This window comes from Staurois parvus, unplaced genomic scaffold, assembly GCF_062004578.1.
Source record: "Staurois parvus isolate SC_StPar_1 unplaced genomic scaffold, SC_StPar_1.0 ptg000380l, whole genome shotgun sequence".
NCBI lineage: Eukaryota > Metazoa > Chordata > Amphibia > Anura > Ranidae > Staurois > Staurois parvus.
In genome coordinates this window covers 2,229,081-2,246,848 of record NW_028318176.1, presented here as the reverse complement: position 1 = coordinate 2,246,848, position 17,768 = coordinate 2,229,081, and the positions used below count along the sequence as shown (strand labels likewise).

The following is a 17,768-nucleotide window of genomic DNA, read 5'->3' as shown; positions in this document are numbered from 1 at the left end:
TTCGGATAGCAGGAGAGGAGATACAGATAGCACCCGCAGCTATGGAAATGGAGGTCTTATGGCGGATGCAGCAAGTGCTGGCTTTCCTAGACGATCCTGTTTCTGCACGGGATGAGCTTGGATGGAGGAATGTGTCTGTCCAACAGCTGGATGAGGGTATGGAAGATGGAGCAGTCGGCTCATCCCTCCAATTACAGATCCAAGGATGTATGGATGTAATGGATTTTTCACTGGAGGATGTTATGGGTGATGAGTCACCTGCCAAAGTGCTGGCACTGGGTCCAAGGCCACCAGCCCATGCCCTGGACATTTAGCCATTCCAGAGACTGGGGATTTGATTGAATCTTTTGCTGAGGAGGAACCAGCCAGCGAGCCTCCAGCAGAAGAGCTGGCAACAGGGCCAGACATTACTGAACCCTGCCCAGCACTGGTAACATCAGGGTTCCAACGGACAGGAGGTGGTGAACCCCTATCCCTAGACACCAGTTCCAGAGACTGGGGATTTGATTGACTTTTCTGCTGAGGAGCAACCAGCTGTCACACCTCCAGCAGAAGAGCTGACAAGAGGGCCAAACATTGCTGAGCTCTACCCAGCACCAACACCAGCTTCAGTCCCCCTGAGAGAAAAGGTGGACGGCCTTTCTCCTACACCACTCACAGGGACATGGGATTTCCTGCCAGCAGCAGCCTTGGAGATAGAAGAAACTTCTCCAGCTGAAGCGCTGACAACCGGACAGAGGGTCCAGGACCTCTGCCCCACACATGCGGTAGTTTCAGAGACCCAGGGGGAGAAGGGAGCGGAGGTTGTTGTCCTCCCTCGCCCACAGTCAGCCAGAGTGGAGGAAACTGTTTTCACTCCCAAGCCAAGATCTGTGCACCAGGGGGACAGTGACAGAGGAATGTCATCCCAGCGGGAGATCCACAGTCTGGGAGTGGAGGAAGCCGGCCTCCCTCCCTCCCCTACGGTTAGCAGGAGCAGATGTGGGGTCCCCAGCAGAAATGCTGGCAACAAGACAGAGCGTCGCTGGTCTCAACCTAGCAACTACAGTCACCACCTGGATACCCCAGGGATGATGGACAGTCGGCCCAGATCCCCAACAGCATGATGGAGTTGGCCCAGCCACCCTGTCTTCTCTCCAGCAGCTGAGAGGACTTCAGGGAGAAGGACCAGTACATACTTCTCCCTAGTGGCGGGTATGTTCTACGGGAGAGGCAGAGGTTGGCTGGGTGAGTAATACTTTGTGTGGGACAATTTGTTTGGGGTACTGTGTTGGTGCTGGCATTGGGGGACTGGAAGTACAGACTAACTTCGGAGTCCACCCGTCTGGGGTCTCCTCCTGCGTTAGTCTCCTGCTGAAAGGGGAGATATGTGACGGGAGTGACTTTGGGTGGGGGGCCCATGGAACACAGCTCCCTTTGGGTGGGGGTCCCATGGAACACAGCCCCCTTTGGAGAGGTGGGGAGACCCCTGTCTCTGCTCCCCATATCCCTCTTATGTGTAAGTCCCCCTTTGCCTGTTAGGGGTACAGGGTGATCTGTCCTAATATTAGGGTGGGGGGTTGTGGATTGTTTGGTGTCATGTAGTTGCATCCCATTGTTCTATTGTGTGTCTGGCTTGGGAGCAAACTATTATGGCATGTATGTGTTTGTGTGTATTGGCTTAGTGGGGGGGGGGGGTGTCTCCAAAAGCCCTCCCTCCTGATGGGACTGTCTGCTGGTGTGAAGTTTGAATACCTGTGTGTCTCTTGTTACTAAATGTAGATCGACCCACCCTGTGTCATGCAGGGAGGGGGGATTGTCCTGCCCTGTGTCATTATGCAGGGAGGGGGGATTGTCCCGCCCTGTGTCATTATGCAGGGAGGGGGGATTGTCCCGAGTTTATATATCTTGTATCTGTGTTCAAATAAACCAGTCTACTTCCTGAATTACTTCAAGACTGGTGTCGTCTAGTCTTGTATGGTCAGTTGTGGTGTCCATTACAGGGATCCTTCTCCCATCGGTCACCAATGTAAAGGACCGCTACACTGACCACTGATATAAGGGGGTCCTTCTCCCATCGGCCACCAATGTAAGGGACCGCTACACTGACCACTGATATAAGGGGGTCCTTCTCCCACCGGTCACCAATGTAAGGGACCGCTACACTGACCACTGATATAAGGGGATCCTTCTCCCATCAGTCACCAATGTAAGGGACCACTACACTGACCACCAATATAAAAGGGGTTGTGACGGAGGCTAGGCAAGACAGAACACACAAGGCAGAGGGCAAACAGTTAAAGCTTTATTAAAACAGACGACAGTCACTCAATGGGGAGTAGTGCAGGGAGAGAGAGTCCAAAATACTTGTAATCCAGCCCCGGTGGGCAAAGTTAAAGTCTCTACAGCAGTTTGTAATCCAACAGGGAGGTAAGAGGCAGATCATAAACAGGTCAGATAACACAGGAGAAGCATACACTCACGCAGAGCTGGCAGCATCTCAGGCAGAGATGGTTTGGTAAGCTCAGGCAGAGCTGATGTGGTAGTCTCAGGCAAAGCTGACAGCATTTCAGGCAGGGCTGATGTAGCTTCTGGGGTCCCCCTTACTGCAATGGGGCTCAGAGACTGGGCCGCTAGAGTCCAGCCGCAGCTGGACCCCTCAGTGGCTGCACAGCAGAATGACTTCTCAGGAAAGACCAGCACTGACCTCTTAAACCCCCTGAGCAGGAGGAGAGGTAGAGGGGGGCCATTAGCAGGATGACAATGGAGGGACTGCCTTAATTGAGTTTAGGGACATTTTGGATGACAATGGAGAGAATGGACAGGAAAAGAAATACAGTAATTGAATTTGTAGCTGTAAACAGGAGGAAAGTGGGGAGGATATTATATTTAGGCAAAAGACTGGTTGGACAGGAAACACAATAATTGAATTTGCAGCTGTAAATAGGATAACAGTGGGGAGAATACATTAATACAACAGTAAGACACTAATTAGGGATGTAGGACATCTGGGATTCAAGACAGGATGGACAAGGAAACACAATAATTGGATTTCTAGCTGTAAACAGAATAACAATAGGGAGGATACACTAATTGAATTTGGGACCTTTTGTGGAGGGGGGTGTTAATTACAGCTAGGGGCCTTTGGCACACAGGTGTAGAATACTAATAGGAGGATGCTCTTCCTATGGCCAAGAGGGATTAAAGGAACAAGGAATTAATAACTGGGCTGCCAGAGAACTCGTGACACTCTGGATCATTAGTCAGGAATTAATAATTGGCAGGAATTAATAATGAGCCCTGAGGAAGTCACATGATATTGTGACGCAACGCGTCGGCGGGACGTGGTGACGTATTTCCGGCGTGGCGGCCATCTTGGTACACCTATTTGCAGAGTTGTACACCCATACATACATGCCCTTATCCGAAAGCATGGGGTATTGAATTGGCTGCCACGTGAGTTACAAACTTTTATACTATTTTATGCTATTTGTCTCTACTGTGGAAAATAAAATATACTGCACTATGGGAGGATCTATTTTTTCTTATTTGAGAGATTGATGCTGCAAATTACTTGGAGAGGAGCCATTTGTGGAATACCTAATCTTGAGAGATTTGGGTGCGACAAGGAGCAACTTTTGGAGTGATAACTATCTTGGAGGATCTGTGAGGGGGATCCACATATGCGCTTTGATCCGCAAGGGTCGAAGTGATGAGGTGAGAGGCTAATCCAGATGGTGGTCGGATTGTCAGAATTCACATTCACCCAAAGATCCACAAGATTTCTGGTTTATTTATGGTCACCAACAGTAGCCATTGGAAGCGCATGGTTTTCGTTTTTTTCACTATTAATACTTATTGGACTTTGTGAGCACTGTTTGATGTATTGTTATATTGGGGTGTTCACACTACACGAGAGGCACGTGTGATTCTATATGCACGGTATAATATATATCTATGTATATATGTAAATGTGTTTTTTACATGCTCTCAGTTATATGAATTTATTTTTATAGATTTAATGAATTATGGGCACTAATTAATAATAATTGATATCACTTTCACTTTTTATTATTTTTATTTAAATTGATGCAATTTTGATTACACTTCACCTATTAATTTATTATTTATGTGTATATATACTTTAAGGAGGAGCGCAGCATTCTTTATTGTATTTATCTAACACAATAATTGGCCTGGCCCCTATACCGTGACAGGGGTCCTTCTCCCATCGGTCACCAATGTAATGGACCGCTACACTGACCACTGATATAAGGGGGTCCTTCTCTCATCGGTCACCAATGTAAGGGACCGCTACACTGACCACTGATATAAGGGGGTCCTTCTCCCATCGGTCACCAATGTAAGGGACCGCTACACTGACCACTGATATAATGGGTCCTTCTCCCATCGGTCACCAATGTAAGGGACCTCTACACTGACCACTGATATAAGGGGGTCCTTCTCCCATCGGTCACCAATGTAAGGGACCTCTACACTGACCACTGATATAAGGGGGTCCTTCTCCCATCGGTCACCAATGTAAGGGACCACTACACAGTGAAGGGTGGTGCCGCTCCCTCATCTACATCATGGACATTTCCTTCAGTTTCTTAGTAAATATGGATATCTTACACACCGACACTCACCATTCATTGAATAAACTTTATTAGAATTTTACTTTGGACAAGATTGCAGTCATAGAATCAGGAGACAGTATAGGCAGAAATCTGATTGGTCGGGTAGACCCCAGTCTGGAATGTGGGGGCGGAGTTGTTAATAATTTCCAGTCGTTATAATTAAATATTGTAGAAAAGATCCCGACAGACAATGGGAGGGGTAATCCTGGGGGGGAGATAATCCCAGATATGGAGGGGGGAGGGGTATAATCCCGGATATAGACGGGGGTAATCCTGGGGGGGAGGGGACAATAATCCTGGATACGGAGAGGGGATAATCCTGGATATGGAGGGGGATAATCCTGGATATGGAGGGGTATAATCCCGGATATAGAGGGGGAGGGGTATAATCTCGGATATGGGCGGGAGGGCTATAATCCCAGATACGGAGGGGGGATAATCCTAGATATGGAGGGGGATAATCCTGGATATGGAGGGGGGAGGGGTATAATCCTGGATATGGAGGGAGTGATAATCCCGGATATGGAGGGGGGAGGGGTATAATCCTGGATATGGAGGGGGAGGGGTATAATCCCGGATATGGAGGGAGTGATAATCCCAGATATGGAGGGGTATAATCCCAGATATGGAGGGGGTGATAATCCCGGATATGGAGGGGGGAGAGGTATAATCCCGGATATGGAGATGGAGGAGCAGCCGAGGTTCCTCCATCACTTCTATGGCCAATGGGAAGGATTCAGTCCCTTATAAACCATCAGCGTCTGATGGGAGCGATCTCCGAGCTATCGATGCTTCTAAGGGCAGAGGAGATATCTGGGGGCTACAAGAGGACCTGTCACGGCCCATGTTGTTCATCCCTTGTGATACTAATAAAGATGTTCCCCTCCCCCCCATGGAAAGGTGAACACATACGTAGGCCCAACCCCCCTATGTGAGATATCTCCGCACACGTCACAGCGGGAGCGATCATTCCAGCCATGGAACTCCCGTGTTCCTCCACACTGGTGACCTGGAAAGGCTTGTAAGGCGTGGCTTGTGGATATGTTCAGGTCCCGTAGTGTGTGACGTGTGACACGTTGGGGAAATGTCCGCTCAGCCGATCATCATTCCATCAGACATTTGGGGGTTATATTGCCGTTTTGTGCGTTAAGATTCAATAAAGTTTATTTCTTCCAAGAAAAACTGACATTACCCATTGCAGCACCCGCCATTTTATTCTCCAGGGCCTCTGCGTTTTATATATATATATATATATAGAATATAAAAATGTTGATTTTTACATGTGTGGGAAAAGTCTCAGCATTTTATTCTTCTCCTGCCATCAATGGCCAACCCGGTCCCACACTTCATCCACGTTTTTGGTGACCTCCTTATGAACTGTTTCTTCCATGATAAAGATCAGCCATGGAGTATATCTGAGGTGTATATCAGGGGGTGGTTCTTCCCCACATGAGAGCTGGGATGTCCTGCAACATTCATCTAGAAGACATTTCCTGCACTCAAGGCACTAATACACCTCCAGGGTTGTGTGGGACCCCAGGAAGACAGGACTTCAGTGAGAAACATTTCCCTCACTCAGGACAGGAACGTGACTTCTCCCCCGTGTGTAGTCTCTGATGTCTGGACAGATGGGCCTTCTGTGAAAAACATTTCCCGCACTCAGGACAGGAATACGGCTTCTCCCCTGTGTGAGATCGCTGATGTGTGTCAAGACTGAACTTATCAGAAAAACATTTCCCACACTCAGGACAAGAATACGGCTTCTCCCCCGTGTGAGATAGCTGATGTCTTGAAAGATAGGGCTGCAGTGAAAAACATTTCCCGCACTCAGGACAGGAATACGGCTTCTCTCCCGTGTGAGACCTCTGATGTATGTAAAGATAGGCCTTTTGTGAAAAACATTTCCCGCACACAGGACATGAATATGGCTTCTCCCCCGTGTGAGATCTCTGATGTCTGGTAAGATCGCATTTCTGAGAATAACATTTCCCGCACACAGGACAGGAATACGGTTTCTTTCCTGTGTGATATCTCCGATGTCTGGAAAAATGGGATTTCTGTGAAAAACATTTCCCACACTCAGGACAGCAATACAGTTTCTCAGATCTCTGATGGTGGGAGAAATAGGACTTATCGGACAAACATTTCCCGCTCTCAGAACAGGAAAATAGCTCCTCCCCCGTGTGGGACCTCTGATGTGAGACAAGATCAGATTTTTGTACAAAACATTTCCCGCACTCAGGGCACGAATATGGCTTCTCCCTCGTGTGAGACCTCTGATGTGTGTAAAGATGGGGCTTTTGTGAAAAACATTTCCCACATTCAGGACAGGAATATGGCTTTTCCCCCGTGTGAGATCTCTGATGTCTGAGAATAGCTGACTTGTGTACAAAACGTTTCCCGCACTGAGGACAAGAGTATGGCTTCTCCCCTGTGTGAGATCTCTGATGTGTGTAAAGACTGCCCTGTTGTGAAAAACATTTTCCGCACTCAGGACAAGCATACGGTTTTTCCCCCGTGTGACATCTTTTATGCTCATTAAGTTTGGATTCAAAACAGAAACATTTCCCACACTCAGAACAGGAATACGGCTTATCACCTGTGTGAGATCTTTTGTGCACCTTAAGACCAGTTTTAGATTGGAAACCCTTCCCGCACTCAGGACAGGAGAACCTCTTCCCTGTTGGAATGTCGACCTGGTCCCGCACAGTCTGAGGTTCCTCAGGATACGAGGAATCCGATGGTCCATCTACACTGTGTGGTGCCGGATGGACATTGGAGGGAGCCGGGTTTTCTCCCGTATGAGAACTCTGATGTGTGAAAAGTTGTGACTCTAGTAGAAAACATTTCCCACACACAGGACAGGTATACAGCTTCTCTCCCATGTGATATCTTTGATGCGTGATAAGATTTGATTGCTGCACAAAACATTTCCCGCACACAGAACAGGAATACGGCTTCTCCCCCGTGTGAGATCTCTTATGTGTAGAAAGATGGGACCTCTGTGAAAAACATTTCCCGCACTCAGGACAGGCGTACGGCTTCTCGCCCGTGTGAGATCTTTTGTGCACATTAAGATTGCCTTTAAAGTTGAAACACTTCCCGCACTCATCACAGGAAAATCTCTTCCCTGTTGGAAGGCTGTCCCTGTCCTGCACAGTCTGAGGTTCCTCAGGATATGAGGACTCCGATGGTCCATCTACACTGGGTGGTGCCAGATGGACATTGGAGGGAGCCGGGTTTTCTCCCGTATGAGAACACCGATGTGTGAAAAGTTGTGACTCTAGTAGAAAACATTTCCCGCACTCAGGACAGGTATACGACTTCTCTCCTATGTGACATATTTGATGCATGATAAGATTTGATTGCTGCACAAAACATTTCCCGCACACAGGACAGGAATACGGCTTCTCTGCTGTGTGAGTTCTCTGATGTACAGAGAGATGGGACTTCCTTGAAAAACATTTCCCGCAGTCAGAACAGAAATATTTCTTCTCTCCTGTGTGAATTCTCTGATGCGTGGAAAGATTGGACTTCTGTGCAAAACATTTCCCGCACTCAGAACAGGAATACGGTTTCTCCCCCGTGTGAGATCTTCTATGGACATTAAGATTGCATTTCAAATCGAAACATTTCCCGCACTCAGGACAGGAGAAGCTCTTCCCTGTTGGAAGGCCGGCCCAGTCCCGCACAGTCTGAGGTTCCTCAGGATACGAGGAATCCGATGGTCCATCTACACTGGGTGGTGCCGGATGGACATTGGAGGGAGCCGGGTTTTCTCCTGGACTATACTGTGTGATGTCCTCATCTTCTACTTTCCAGTCTGGAGACAAAGTGAGACAATCCTCGGAGGTTTTCCTCATCTCCCGGCCATGGACTAAAAGACAAAGAGGATCACTAGACAGGAGCCCCACTAGAGGTCATAGAGTGAGGATAGGGGGAGGGGGAACCAAGAGGAAGTCTGGACTCATCCTGAAGACCACCATCATTGGGGTATTGGCTCCTCCCCCATCCTGAAGACCACCATCATTGGGGTATTGGCTCCTCAACCATCCTGAAGCCCATCATTGGGGTATTGGCTCCTCCCTCATTATCACTGTCTGTTATCACCATGTAAAAGTCTGAGCTCCAGTCATGTAGGTGGGGGTGGGGGTACACCTGGAACTGCATGAGGGTGCAGGAGATGGGGCACTGGCAGCTTAGTTTCTGAGACGTGAGAAGGGTGAATGTGCGGGACTGCTCACCATTATTGTGGAGGGTAGAAATGTGCGGGACTGTCACCATTATTGTGGAGGGTAGAAATGTGCGGGACTGCTCACCATTATTGCGGAGGGTAGAAATGTGCAGGACTGCTCACTGTTATTGTGGAGGGTAGAAATATGCGGGACTGCTCACCGTTATTGTGGAGGGTAGAAATGTGTGGGACTGTCACCGTTTTTGTTGAGGGTAGAAATGTGCGGGTCTGTTCACCATTATTGCGGAGGGTAGAAATGTGCAGGACTGCTCCCTATTATTGCGGAAAATAGAAATGTGCGGGACTGCTCACCGTTATTGTTGAGGGTAGAAATGTGCGGGACTGCTCACTACTATTGCGGTGGGTAGAAATGTGCGGGACTGTCACCATTATTGCGGAGGGTAGAAATGTGCGGGACTGCTCACCATTATTGTTGAGGGTAATAACAGCATGCCCCCCGAAGTAGATCCAATGTCAATCACGATGCCCGCCGCCGCTCTGAACAAAAAATAAAGCTCCGCCCTCGACGCTGGCCCCCGGCCGTCTGCTCAGAAGTCGCTTTGACAGTTCTTAAATATGTAAGGGGCGGGGCCACCCGGTGACATCACCTGTGTGACCTCAGCGACCGGGACATTGGCGTCACACGGGGGCAGGGTCACTTAGGTCATGCCCCGCCCCTTACATATTTAAGAACTGTCACAGCAGCATCTGAGCAGACGGCCGGGGGCGGAGCTTTTTCTTTCTCGGAGCGGCGGTGGCAGTGGCGCCAGACATCGTGATTGACGTTGGATCGACTTCGAGGGACATTCTATTATTAAAGGACTTGGCGCACACCGTCTCTGGTCTTTTTTTTTGTGAATGGGGAGCGGTAGCATGTACCCCATACTCATTCATGTGGGGGGGGGGGCGGGATTTGGGGGCTCACTTGCTAAAGGGGGCTTCCAGATTCCAATAAGCCCCCCGCCTGCAGACCCCCACAACTACTGGCCAGGGTTGTGGGGAAGAGGCCGTTGTACCCATCAACATGGAGACAAGGTGCTTGGGGGGGAGGAAGCTCTACCTACTCCAAAGCACCCCCCCATGTTGAGGGCATGAGGCCTGGTATGGTTCGGTGGGGGGGGATCTTGTGCTTGCTCGCCCCCCCTTTCCTGACCTGCTGCATGCTGGGATAAAGGTCTGGTATGGATTTGGGGGGAACCCCCAAGGGCTTGGTATGGATGGGAGGGGGGACCCTTGAAGGGCTTGGCATGGATAGGAGGGGGGACCCCCAAAGGGCTTGGCATGGATGGGAGGGGGGACCCTTGAAGGGCTTGGTATGGATGGGAGGGGGGACCTTTGAAGGGCTTGGTATGGATGGGAGGGGGACCCCCGAAAGGCTTGGCATGGATGGGAGGGGGGACCCCTAAAGGGCTTGCCATGGATGGGAGGAAGGACCCCCGAAGGGCTTGGTATGGATGGGAGGGAGGACCCCCGAAGGGCTTGGTATGGATTGGAGGGGGGGACCCCCTGAAGGGCTTGGTATGGATGGGAGGGGGGACCCTTGAAGGGCTTTGTATGGATGGGAGGTGGGACCCCCGAACGGCTTGGTATGGATGAGAGGTTGGGACCCCCTGAAGGGCTTGGTATGGATGAAAGGGGGGACCCCGAAGGGCTTGGTATGGATGGGAGGGGGGACCCCCCGAGAGCTTGGTATGGATGGGAGGGGCGACCCCCCAAGGGCTTGGTATGGATGGGAGGGGCGACCCCCCAAGGGCTTGGTATGGATGGGAGGGGGGACCCCCAAAGGGCTTGGTATGGATGGGAGGAGGACCCCTGAAGGGCTTGGTATGGATGGGAGGGGGGACCCCCCCAAAGGGCTTGTTATGGATGGGTTTTTTGTATTATTTTTTAATTGCCGACAATTCTTTTCCATTCAGCTGTCAGTGGGGAACCCCGCCGAGGTGGAACATGATGCATTGTTGTCACGACTACAATACTGCATGACTGGATACAATCGCTCTGTGTGACGGGAGTGAATTTGGGTGGGGGGGGGGGTCTGTGACGGGAGTGACTTTGGGTGGGGGGGTTTTGTGACGGGAGTGACTTTGGGTGGGGGGCCCATGGAACACAGCCCCCTTTGGAGAGGTGGGAAGACCCCTGTCTAAGCTCCCCATATCCCTCTTATGTGTAAGTCACCCTGTGCCTGTTAGGGGTGCAGGGGGATATGTCCTAATATTGGGGTGGGGGGGTTTCCAGCAGCCCTCCCTCCTAATGGGACTGGCTGTTGGTGTGTGTCTCTTGTTGCGAAGTATAGATTGCCCCATATCCCTCTTATGTGTAAGTCACCCTGTGCCTGTTAGGGGTGCAGGGGGATATGTCCTAATATTGGGGTGGGGGGGTTTCCAGCAGCCCTCCCTCCTAATGGGACTGGCTGTTGGTGTGTGTCTCTTGTTGCGAAGTATAGATTGCCCCGCCCTGTGTCATTATGCAGGGAGGGAAATTTGTCCCCCGAGTATAAAAAGCCAGTTCAAGTTTCAAATAAAGAGTTACATGTTTATACAGACTGGTGTCTTGTAGTCTTGTATGGCCAGTGGTAGTGTCCGTGGATCTGTGTTCGGACGGGGAAGCGGGAGTCTAACGGAAGTACCCAAGTGCAGTCGGGGTCTGGTGCCGTTACATTGGTGGCAAGCGGTGGGACTGTGCTTCCTGGCTGTGAACACATCCAAACCACCACCAGGATTCAAGATCAGGAAAGTAGACGACAGTCACCCCAGTGGAGATATGGACCTGACATCAGAGTTCCCAGGGCTACTGCGGATCGTTCTTGCAACATATCCCAGGACTGTGTCTACGGATCAGTACCTGGAGCTCAGGCAGCGGATTCGGGAGGTACTTTGGAGTGGAGCCCTCCAGGTTGCTGGTATGTACAAGGTCAAGTGCTATCCAACCCCAGGGGAACGGGCCAGGGAGCATCTGAAGTTTCGGATGCCATTCCTGGGAGAGCGACCCCAGGAGCAATGGATGAGTGAGTTGGACAGGCTGGTCCAGCAGAAGATAGAGCTGGACAACCGATATCGGGCTCTGCAATGGTACGCAGAGCAGGAAAATTTAGGGGTAACAACAGAATGCTCTCCGGAGGGATATGACTTTGGTGGCCCTGGATTGCTGTGGGAGAGCCTTACAGATCATTTTGTGTTTGGCGATGAAGGAGAACCTACCCTGGAGGACCTGCAAGAAGGCAGAGAGGCTATGTTCGGTCTCACAGGGGTCTCAGAGCTTGAACCAGATCTGGAATACCTGCTGATGAAAGAACAGCATCTGAAAAGGGCATACAGGCAACTGCTAAAACATGTTCGGCAGCGTGCCCAAGAATCAGCAGTGGAAATTCCAGAGACTGGGGATTTGATTGACTTTTCTGCTGAGGAGGAATCAGCCGGCGAGCCTCCAGCAGAAGAGCTGGCATCAGGGCCAAACATTGCTGAGCTCTACCCAGCACCAACAACAGCTTCAGTCTCCCTGAGAGAAGAGGTGGATGGCCTTTCTCCTACACCACTCACAGGGACATGGGATTTCCTGTCAGCAGCATCTTTGAACGTAGTAGAAACTTCTTCAGCTGAAGTGCTGACAACCGGACAGAGGGTCCAGGACCTCCGCCCCACACCTGTGGTAGTGTCTTCCCTCCCAAGCCAGGATCTGTGCACCAGGGGGACAGTGACAGAGGAATGCCATCCCAGCAGAAGATCCACAGTCTGGGAGTGGAGGAAGCCGGCCTCCCTCCCTCCCCTACGGTTAGCCGGAGCAGATGTGGGGTCCCCAGCAGAAGTGCTGGCAACAGGACAGAGCACCGCTGGCCTCTGCCTAGCAACTACAGTCACCACCTGGATACCCCAGGGATGATGGACAGTCGGCCCAGATCCCAAACCGCATGATGGAGTTGGCCCAGCCACCCTGTCTTCTCTCTAGCGGCTGAGAGGACTTCAGGGAGAAGGACCAGTCCGTACTTCTCCCCAGCGGCGGGTATGTTCTACGGGAGAGGCAGAGGTTGGCTGGGTGAGTAATGCTTGGTGTGGGACAATTTGTTTGGGGTACTGGCATTGGGGGACTGGAAGTACAGACTAACTTCGGAGTCCACCCATCTGGGGTTTCCTCCTGTGTTAGTCTCCTGCCGAAAGGGGAGATATGTGACGGGAGGGCCCATGGAACACAGCTCACTTTGGGTGGGGGTCCCATGGAACACAGCTCACTTTGGAGGGGTGGGGAGACCCCTGTCTCAGCTCCCCATATCCCTATTATGTGTAAGTCACCCTGTGCCTGTTAGGAGTACAGGGTGATCTGTCCTAATATTGGGGGGGGGGGGGGGGGTTGTGGATTGTTTGGTGTCATGTGGTGCATCCCATTGTTCTATTGTGTGTCTTGCTTGGGAGCAAAATATTATGGGATGTACAGTATGTGTTTATGTATTGGCTTGGTGGGGGGTGTCTGCGGATGTGTCTCTTGTTGCTAGATTTGGTTTGCCCCGCCCTGTGTCATTATGCAGGGAGGGGGGTTGTTCCCTTGAATATTTATATTTTGTGTCTGTGTTAAAATAAAGCAGTCTATTTCCTGTATGGCCAGCAGTGGTGTCCGTGGATCTGTGTTCGGACAGGGAAGTGGGAGACTAATGGAAATATCCTAGTGCAGTCGGGGTCTGGTTCCGTTACAATATCTGTATATTATTATTATACAATATTTATATAGTGCTAAAAGGTTTGCTCAGCGCTGTACATTATAGTGGGGGATAGAACACGAGACAATACAGTAACAAAACACAACACGAGGGATTCAAGGGCCCTGCTCTTTCCAGCTTACAATCTAGGAGACTGAGCTCATCAATGTGTCATCTGTATACTGTAACCCCTCCCCCTACACAGGTTCTACCCCTCCCCTTTAGAGGATTTACCCCTCCCCTCCAGAAGATTTACCCCTCCCCTCCCGAGGATTTACCCTCTCCTCCCGAGGATTTACCCCTCCCTGCCCTGTAGCTATATTTCTGCTGTAGGGCGGATGGGAGGGGTTAATGAGACAGCCTCTGTTATAGTACGGTGATAGTTTGCTGTATGGTTTGTTCATGAGGAGCGAGTATATAGTGCAGGGGTCAGGAGTATGTACTGTACAACATGGAGTATATAGTGCAGAGGTCAGGAGTATGGAATGTACAACATGGAGTATATAGTGCAGGGATCAGGAGTATGGAATGTACAACATGGAGTATATAGTGAGGGGGTCAGGAGTACGTATTGTACAACATGGAGTATATAGTGCAGGGGTCAGGAGTATGTAATGTACAACATGGAGTATATAGTGGGGGAGTCAGGAGTATGTAATGTTGAACATGCAGTATATAGTGCAGGGGTGAGGAGTATGTCATGTACAATATACAGTATAGATTGTACTGGTCTGGACTCATATTTGTATTCAGTGGAAACTGAAATGTTTACCTGAGACAACCTGCAGAGGTCCCATCCCGCTGCCTCCCATCTCCTGAGACTACACTCAGTGACTTGGGTCTGAGACTATACAGACATATCCCTCCACCTGGCACAGCCAGGAGACTACAGAGCAAGTAACCCTGGGGGAATTGTTTTGTCTGAGATCGTACTAGACCTGACCTGTGGCAGAAGGCCCAATACACATGTCCCAGGTCAACCAACCCCTATGGAGAACATCAATATTTTGCTGCCAGTTGATCCCCAGAATCTCCATAGATCCAGTATAGATACATAAATTGTGTCTGCAGCACAGAGAAGGAAGATTATCCGAGAGAAATCCAGGAATAAAGGACGGGGAACACAGCTCAGGAAAGTGATATCACCCCGTCCCCGCCCTACTCTGGACCAATCAGTGAGCAGTATGGGTGGAGGAATGGATTTAGTGTTCATGACCCACCTGTGCTGATCTCTGTAGGAGTGTCCTCCTCTATAAGTGTCCCCATTATTCCATCCTCCTCCATAGACTGCTGATCATCCCTCACATACGCCTCTTCTTCTTCTGATTTCACCTCAACTTTTATATCTGTCAGATCTTCACCCTAAACCAAGAAAATTATAAAAATGATCATCTCTAAAAAATAGAATCTCCTGATATCACATTTTGTAAACAAAATCCGGACATTGCCTCCGTGAGTCCATGTTCTAGATGCTCCGTCCCACCAACCTTGTAACTGTGAGGGATGGTGTGACCTTCCTGTGTGGAATCCTGGGAATACAGAGGATGGGGACATCTCTCTGGTGGGTTCCTGGTATTAGGTGGCTCCATCATATCCTTGTGTTCTTCTGAAAACTCCTCCATCACTCCATACTCCTCATCCTCCTCTTTATACTCTTCTTTGACATCAATATTATCATCCCCGAGGATTCCACTCTGAATATATAATAAAACATTCATTGTAACAAACATGCCATGTATACATTATAACCACCAGTGATTGTTCCTCACCTACCTGATGATGGTGAGGGATGGTGTGACCTTCCTGTGTGGCATCCCAGGAATACAGAGGATGGGGACATCTCTCTGGTGGGTTCCCATGACTGGATCCATCTACCTGATGATGGTGAGGGATGGTGTGACTTTCCTGTGTGGAATCCTGGGAAAACAGAGAACGGGGACATCTCTCTGGTGGGTTCCCATGACTGGATCCATCTGTAGGAAACACACACACTGACTGAATCCATTGTTTCTATGTGTTTAACAGATGATGGGGGATCTAGGTGGAGCCTCCGTACTGCTCTCTCCTTTCCAATAAAGTCTCCTCTTACCCGGTGATGTGAGGGGAGGCTGATTGTCCATCATGACGTCCTTGTAGAGGTCCTTGTGTCCTTCTAAATACTCCCACTCCTCCATGGAGAAATAGACAGTGACACCCTGACACCTTATAGGAACCTGACACACACAATGATACAGTCACCATCCAGACACATCCCTTGTCTGTTACTGGAGAATGTCCCAGAATTCCCAGCACCGCTCACCTCTCCTGTCAGCAGATGGACCATCATGGTGGTCAGTTCCAGGATCTTCTGCTCTTTGTTCCTCTCAGGTATCGGAGAACAAGGGGGAGGCACCATGGTGGGGCTCTGGGTCCTGCTCCATCCTCCTGAGATTGGCTCCCCACTAGACTTCTTCACTACAACATAATCCTACAGATCAGGAGAAAGAGAAACCGATATCAATCATCTGACATCATCTACATGTCTACAAGAAGAACATGGTCTACTGGCCAGACTAGACCAGAGTGATGTCATGTGACCTCCCAGAATCCTCCTCACCTCTCCGGTCAGGTCTGTGTTTTATTAATAGAAATGAGAGTGATGTCATGTGACCTCCCAGAATCCTCCTCACCTCTCCGGTCAGGTCTGTATTTTATTAATAGAGATGAGAGTGATGTCATGTGACCTCCCAGAATCCTCCTCACCTCTCCAGTCAGGTCTGTGTGATGTCATGGGACCTCCCAGAATCCTCCTCACCTCTCCGGTCAGGATTGTGTGATGTCATGTGACCTCCCAGAATCCTCCTCACCTCTCCGGTCAGGTCTGTGTGATGTCATGTGATCTCCCAGAATCCTCCTCACCTCTCCGGTCAGGTCTATGTTTTATTAATAGAGATGACAGTGATGTCATGTGACCTCCCAGAATCCTCCTCACCTCTCCGGTCAGGTCTGTTCTATTAATAGAGATAGGAGTGATGTCATGTGACCTCCCAGAATCCCCCTCACCTCTCCGGTCAGCAGGTAGATGATCTCCAGGTTGAGGTTTAGTATCCTCTCAGTCATGTGACTCCGGTCCTCCTCCATCCTCATTTGATCTATACAGGTCTCTGCCTAGACAAGGAAAGATGATAATGAAGATGTATATATGTGTATCATCATCTGCTGGAGATAAAAGTCATCAGAGTGACTATGGAGGAAGAGGACGGATGTGACGGTGGAGGAAGAGGATGGACGTGATGGTGGAAGAAGAGGACGGACGTGACGGTGGAAGAAGAGGACGGACGTGACGGTGGAAGAAGAGGACGGACGTGACGGTGGAGGAAGAGGACGGACGTGACGGTGGAGGAAGAGGACGGATGTGACGGTGGAGGGAGAGGACGGACGTGACGGTGGAGGAAGAGGACAGACGCGGCGGTGGAGGGAGAGGACGGACGCGACGGTGGAGGGAGAGGACGGACGCGATGGTGGAGGAAGAGGACAGACATGAGAGGGGGTTACTGAGTGTAAATATAAAATCAGATCTTATTACCTCCTTTGCTGCCACTTCCAGCAATGTCTCCTCTCTACTTCCTCCCGAATCACCTCTCATCTAAAACTTCCCGTCTGTACCTGACATCACTTCCTGTCTTCCATAGAGACTTCCTGTCTGGGTAGAAGTGAGATCCCCACCTTGTGGCACTCAGAGGAACTGCAGCCCCGAGAACTGTCTGGTGGTGTGACCCCGGCCTTGTGCTGGGTGTGTATGGGCTGTATGTCCTCATAGAGGGATCACCTCCACTCCCACCAAGGGGGACAGGAATATATGACTGCCTAGTCCAGCCTTTCTAAGCCAGGGGTCCTCCAAAGGGTTCTAGGGGGTCCTCCAAAGGGTTTTAGGGGTTCCTTCAGTGATGAACAATTTCTGTCTCTCAGTAACAACTGACATCAATGATCTGTAATAGGGGCAGTCTTCCCCTGATGACCATGTAAGAATGTCCTTCCCCCACTGATCACTGATATAAGGGGGTCCTTCTCCCATCGGTCACCAATGTAAGGGATCACTACACTGACCACTGATATAAGGGGGTCCTCCTCCCATCAGTCACCAATGGAAGGGACCATTACACAGACCACTGATATAAGGGGGTCCTTCTCCCATCGAGGAAAAAATGTCACCAGCACACCGAGGATCACCAATATGGGTCCAAAGGTTTTA

The 17,768-nt window shown here is 50.1% G+C and overlaps 1 protein-coding gene across 1 annotated transcript; it reads right to left on the bottom strand.

The window, feature by feature from the left end:
- Positions 1-2,270: 2,270 nt before the first annotated feature.
- LOC149456003 (uncharacterized) lies at positions 2,271-17,174 on the bottom strand. Its single transcript, XM_089685651.1, is given in 7 exon segments — positions 2,271-8,496; positions 14,758-14,899; positions 15,025-15,231; positions 15,311-15,505; positions 15,843-16,004; positions 16,580-16,684; positions 17,103-17,174. Coding segments are annotated over 7 exon segments (3,249 nt in total). The 5' UTR covers positions 17,163-17,174; the 3' UTR covers positions 2,271-6,118.
- Between the last annotated feature and the right edge of the window lie 594 nt (positions 17,175-17,768).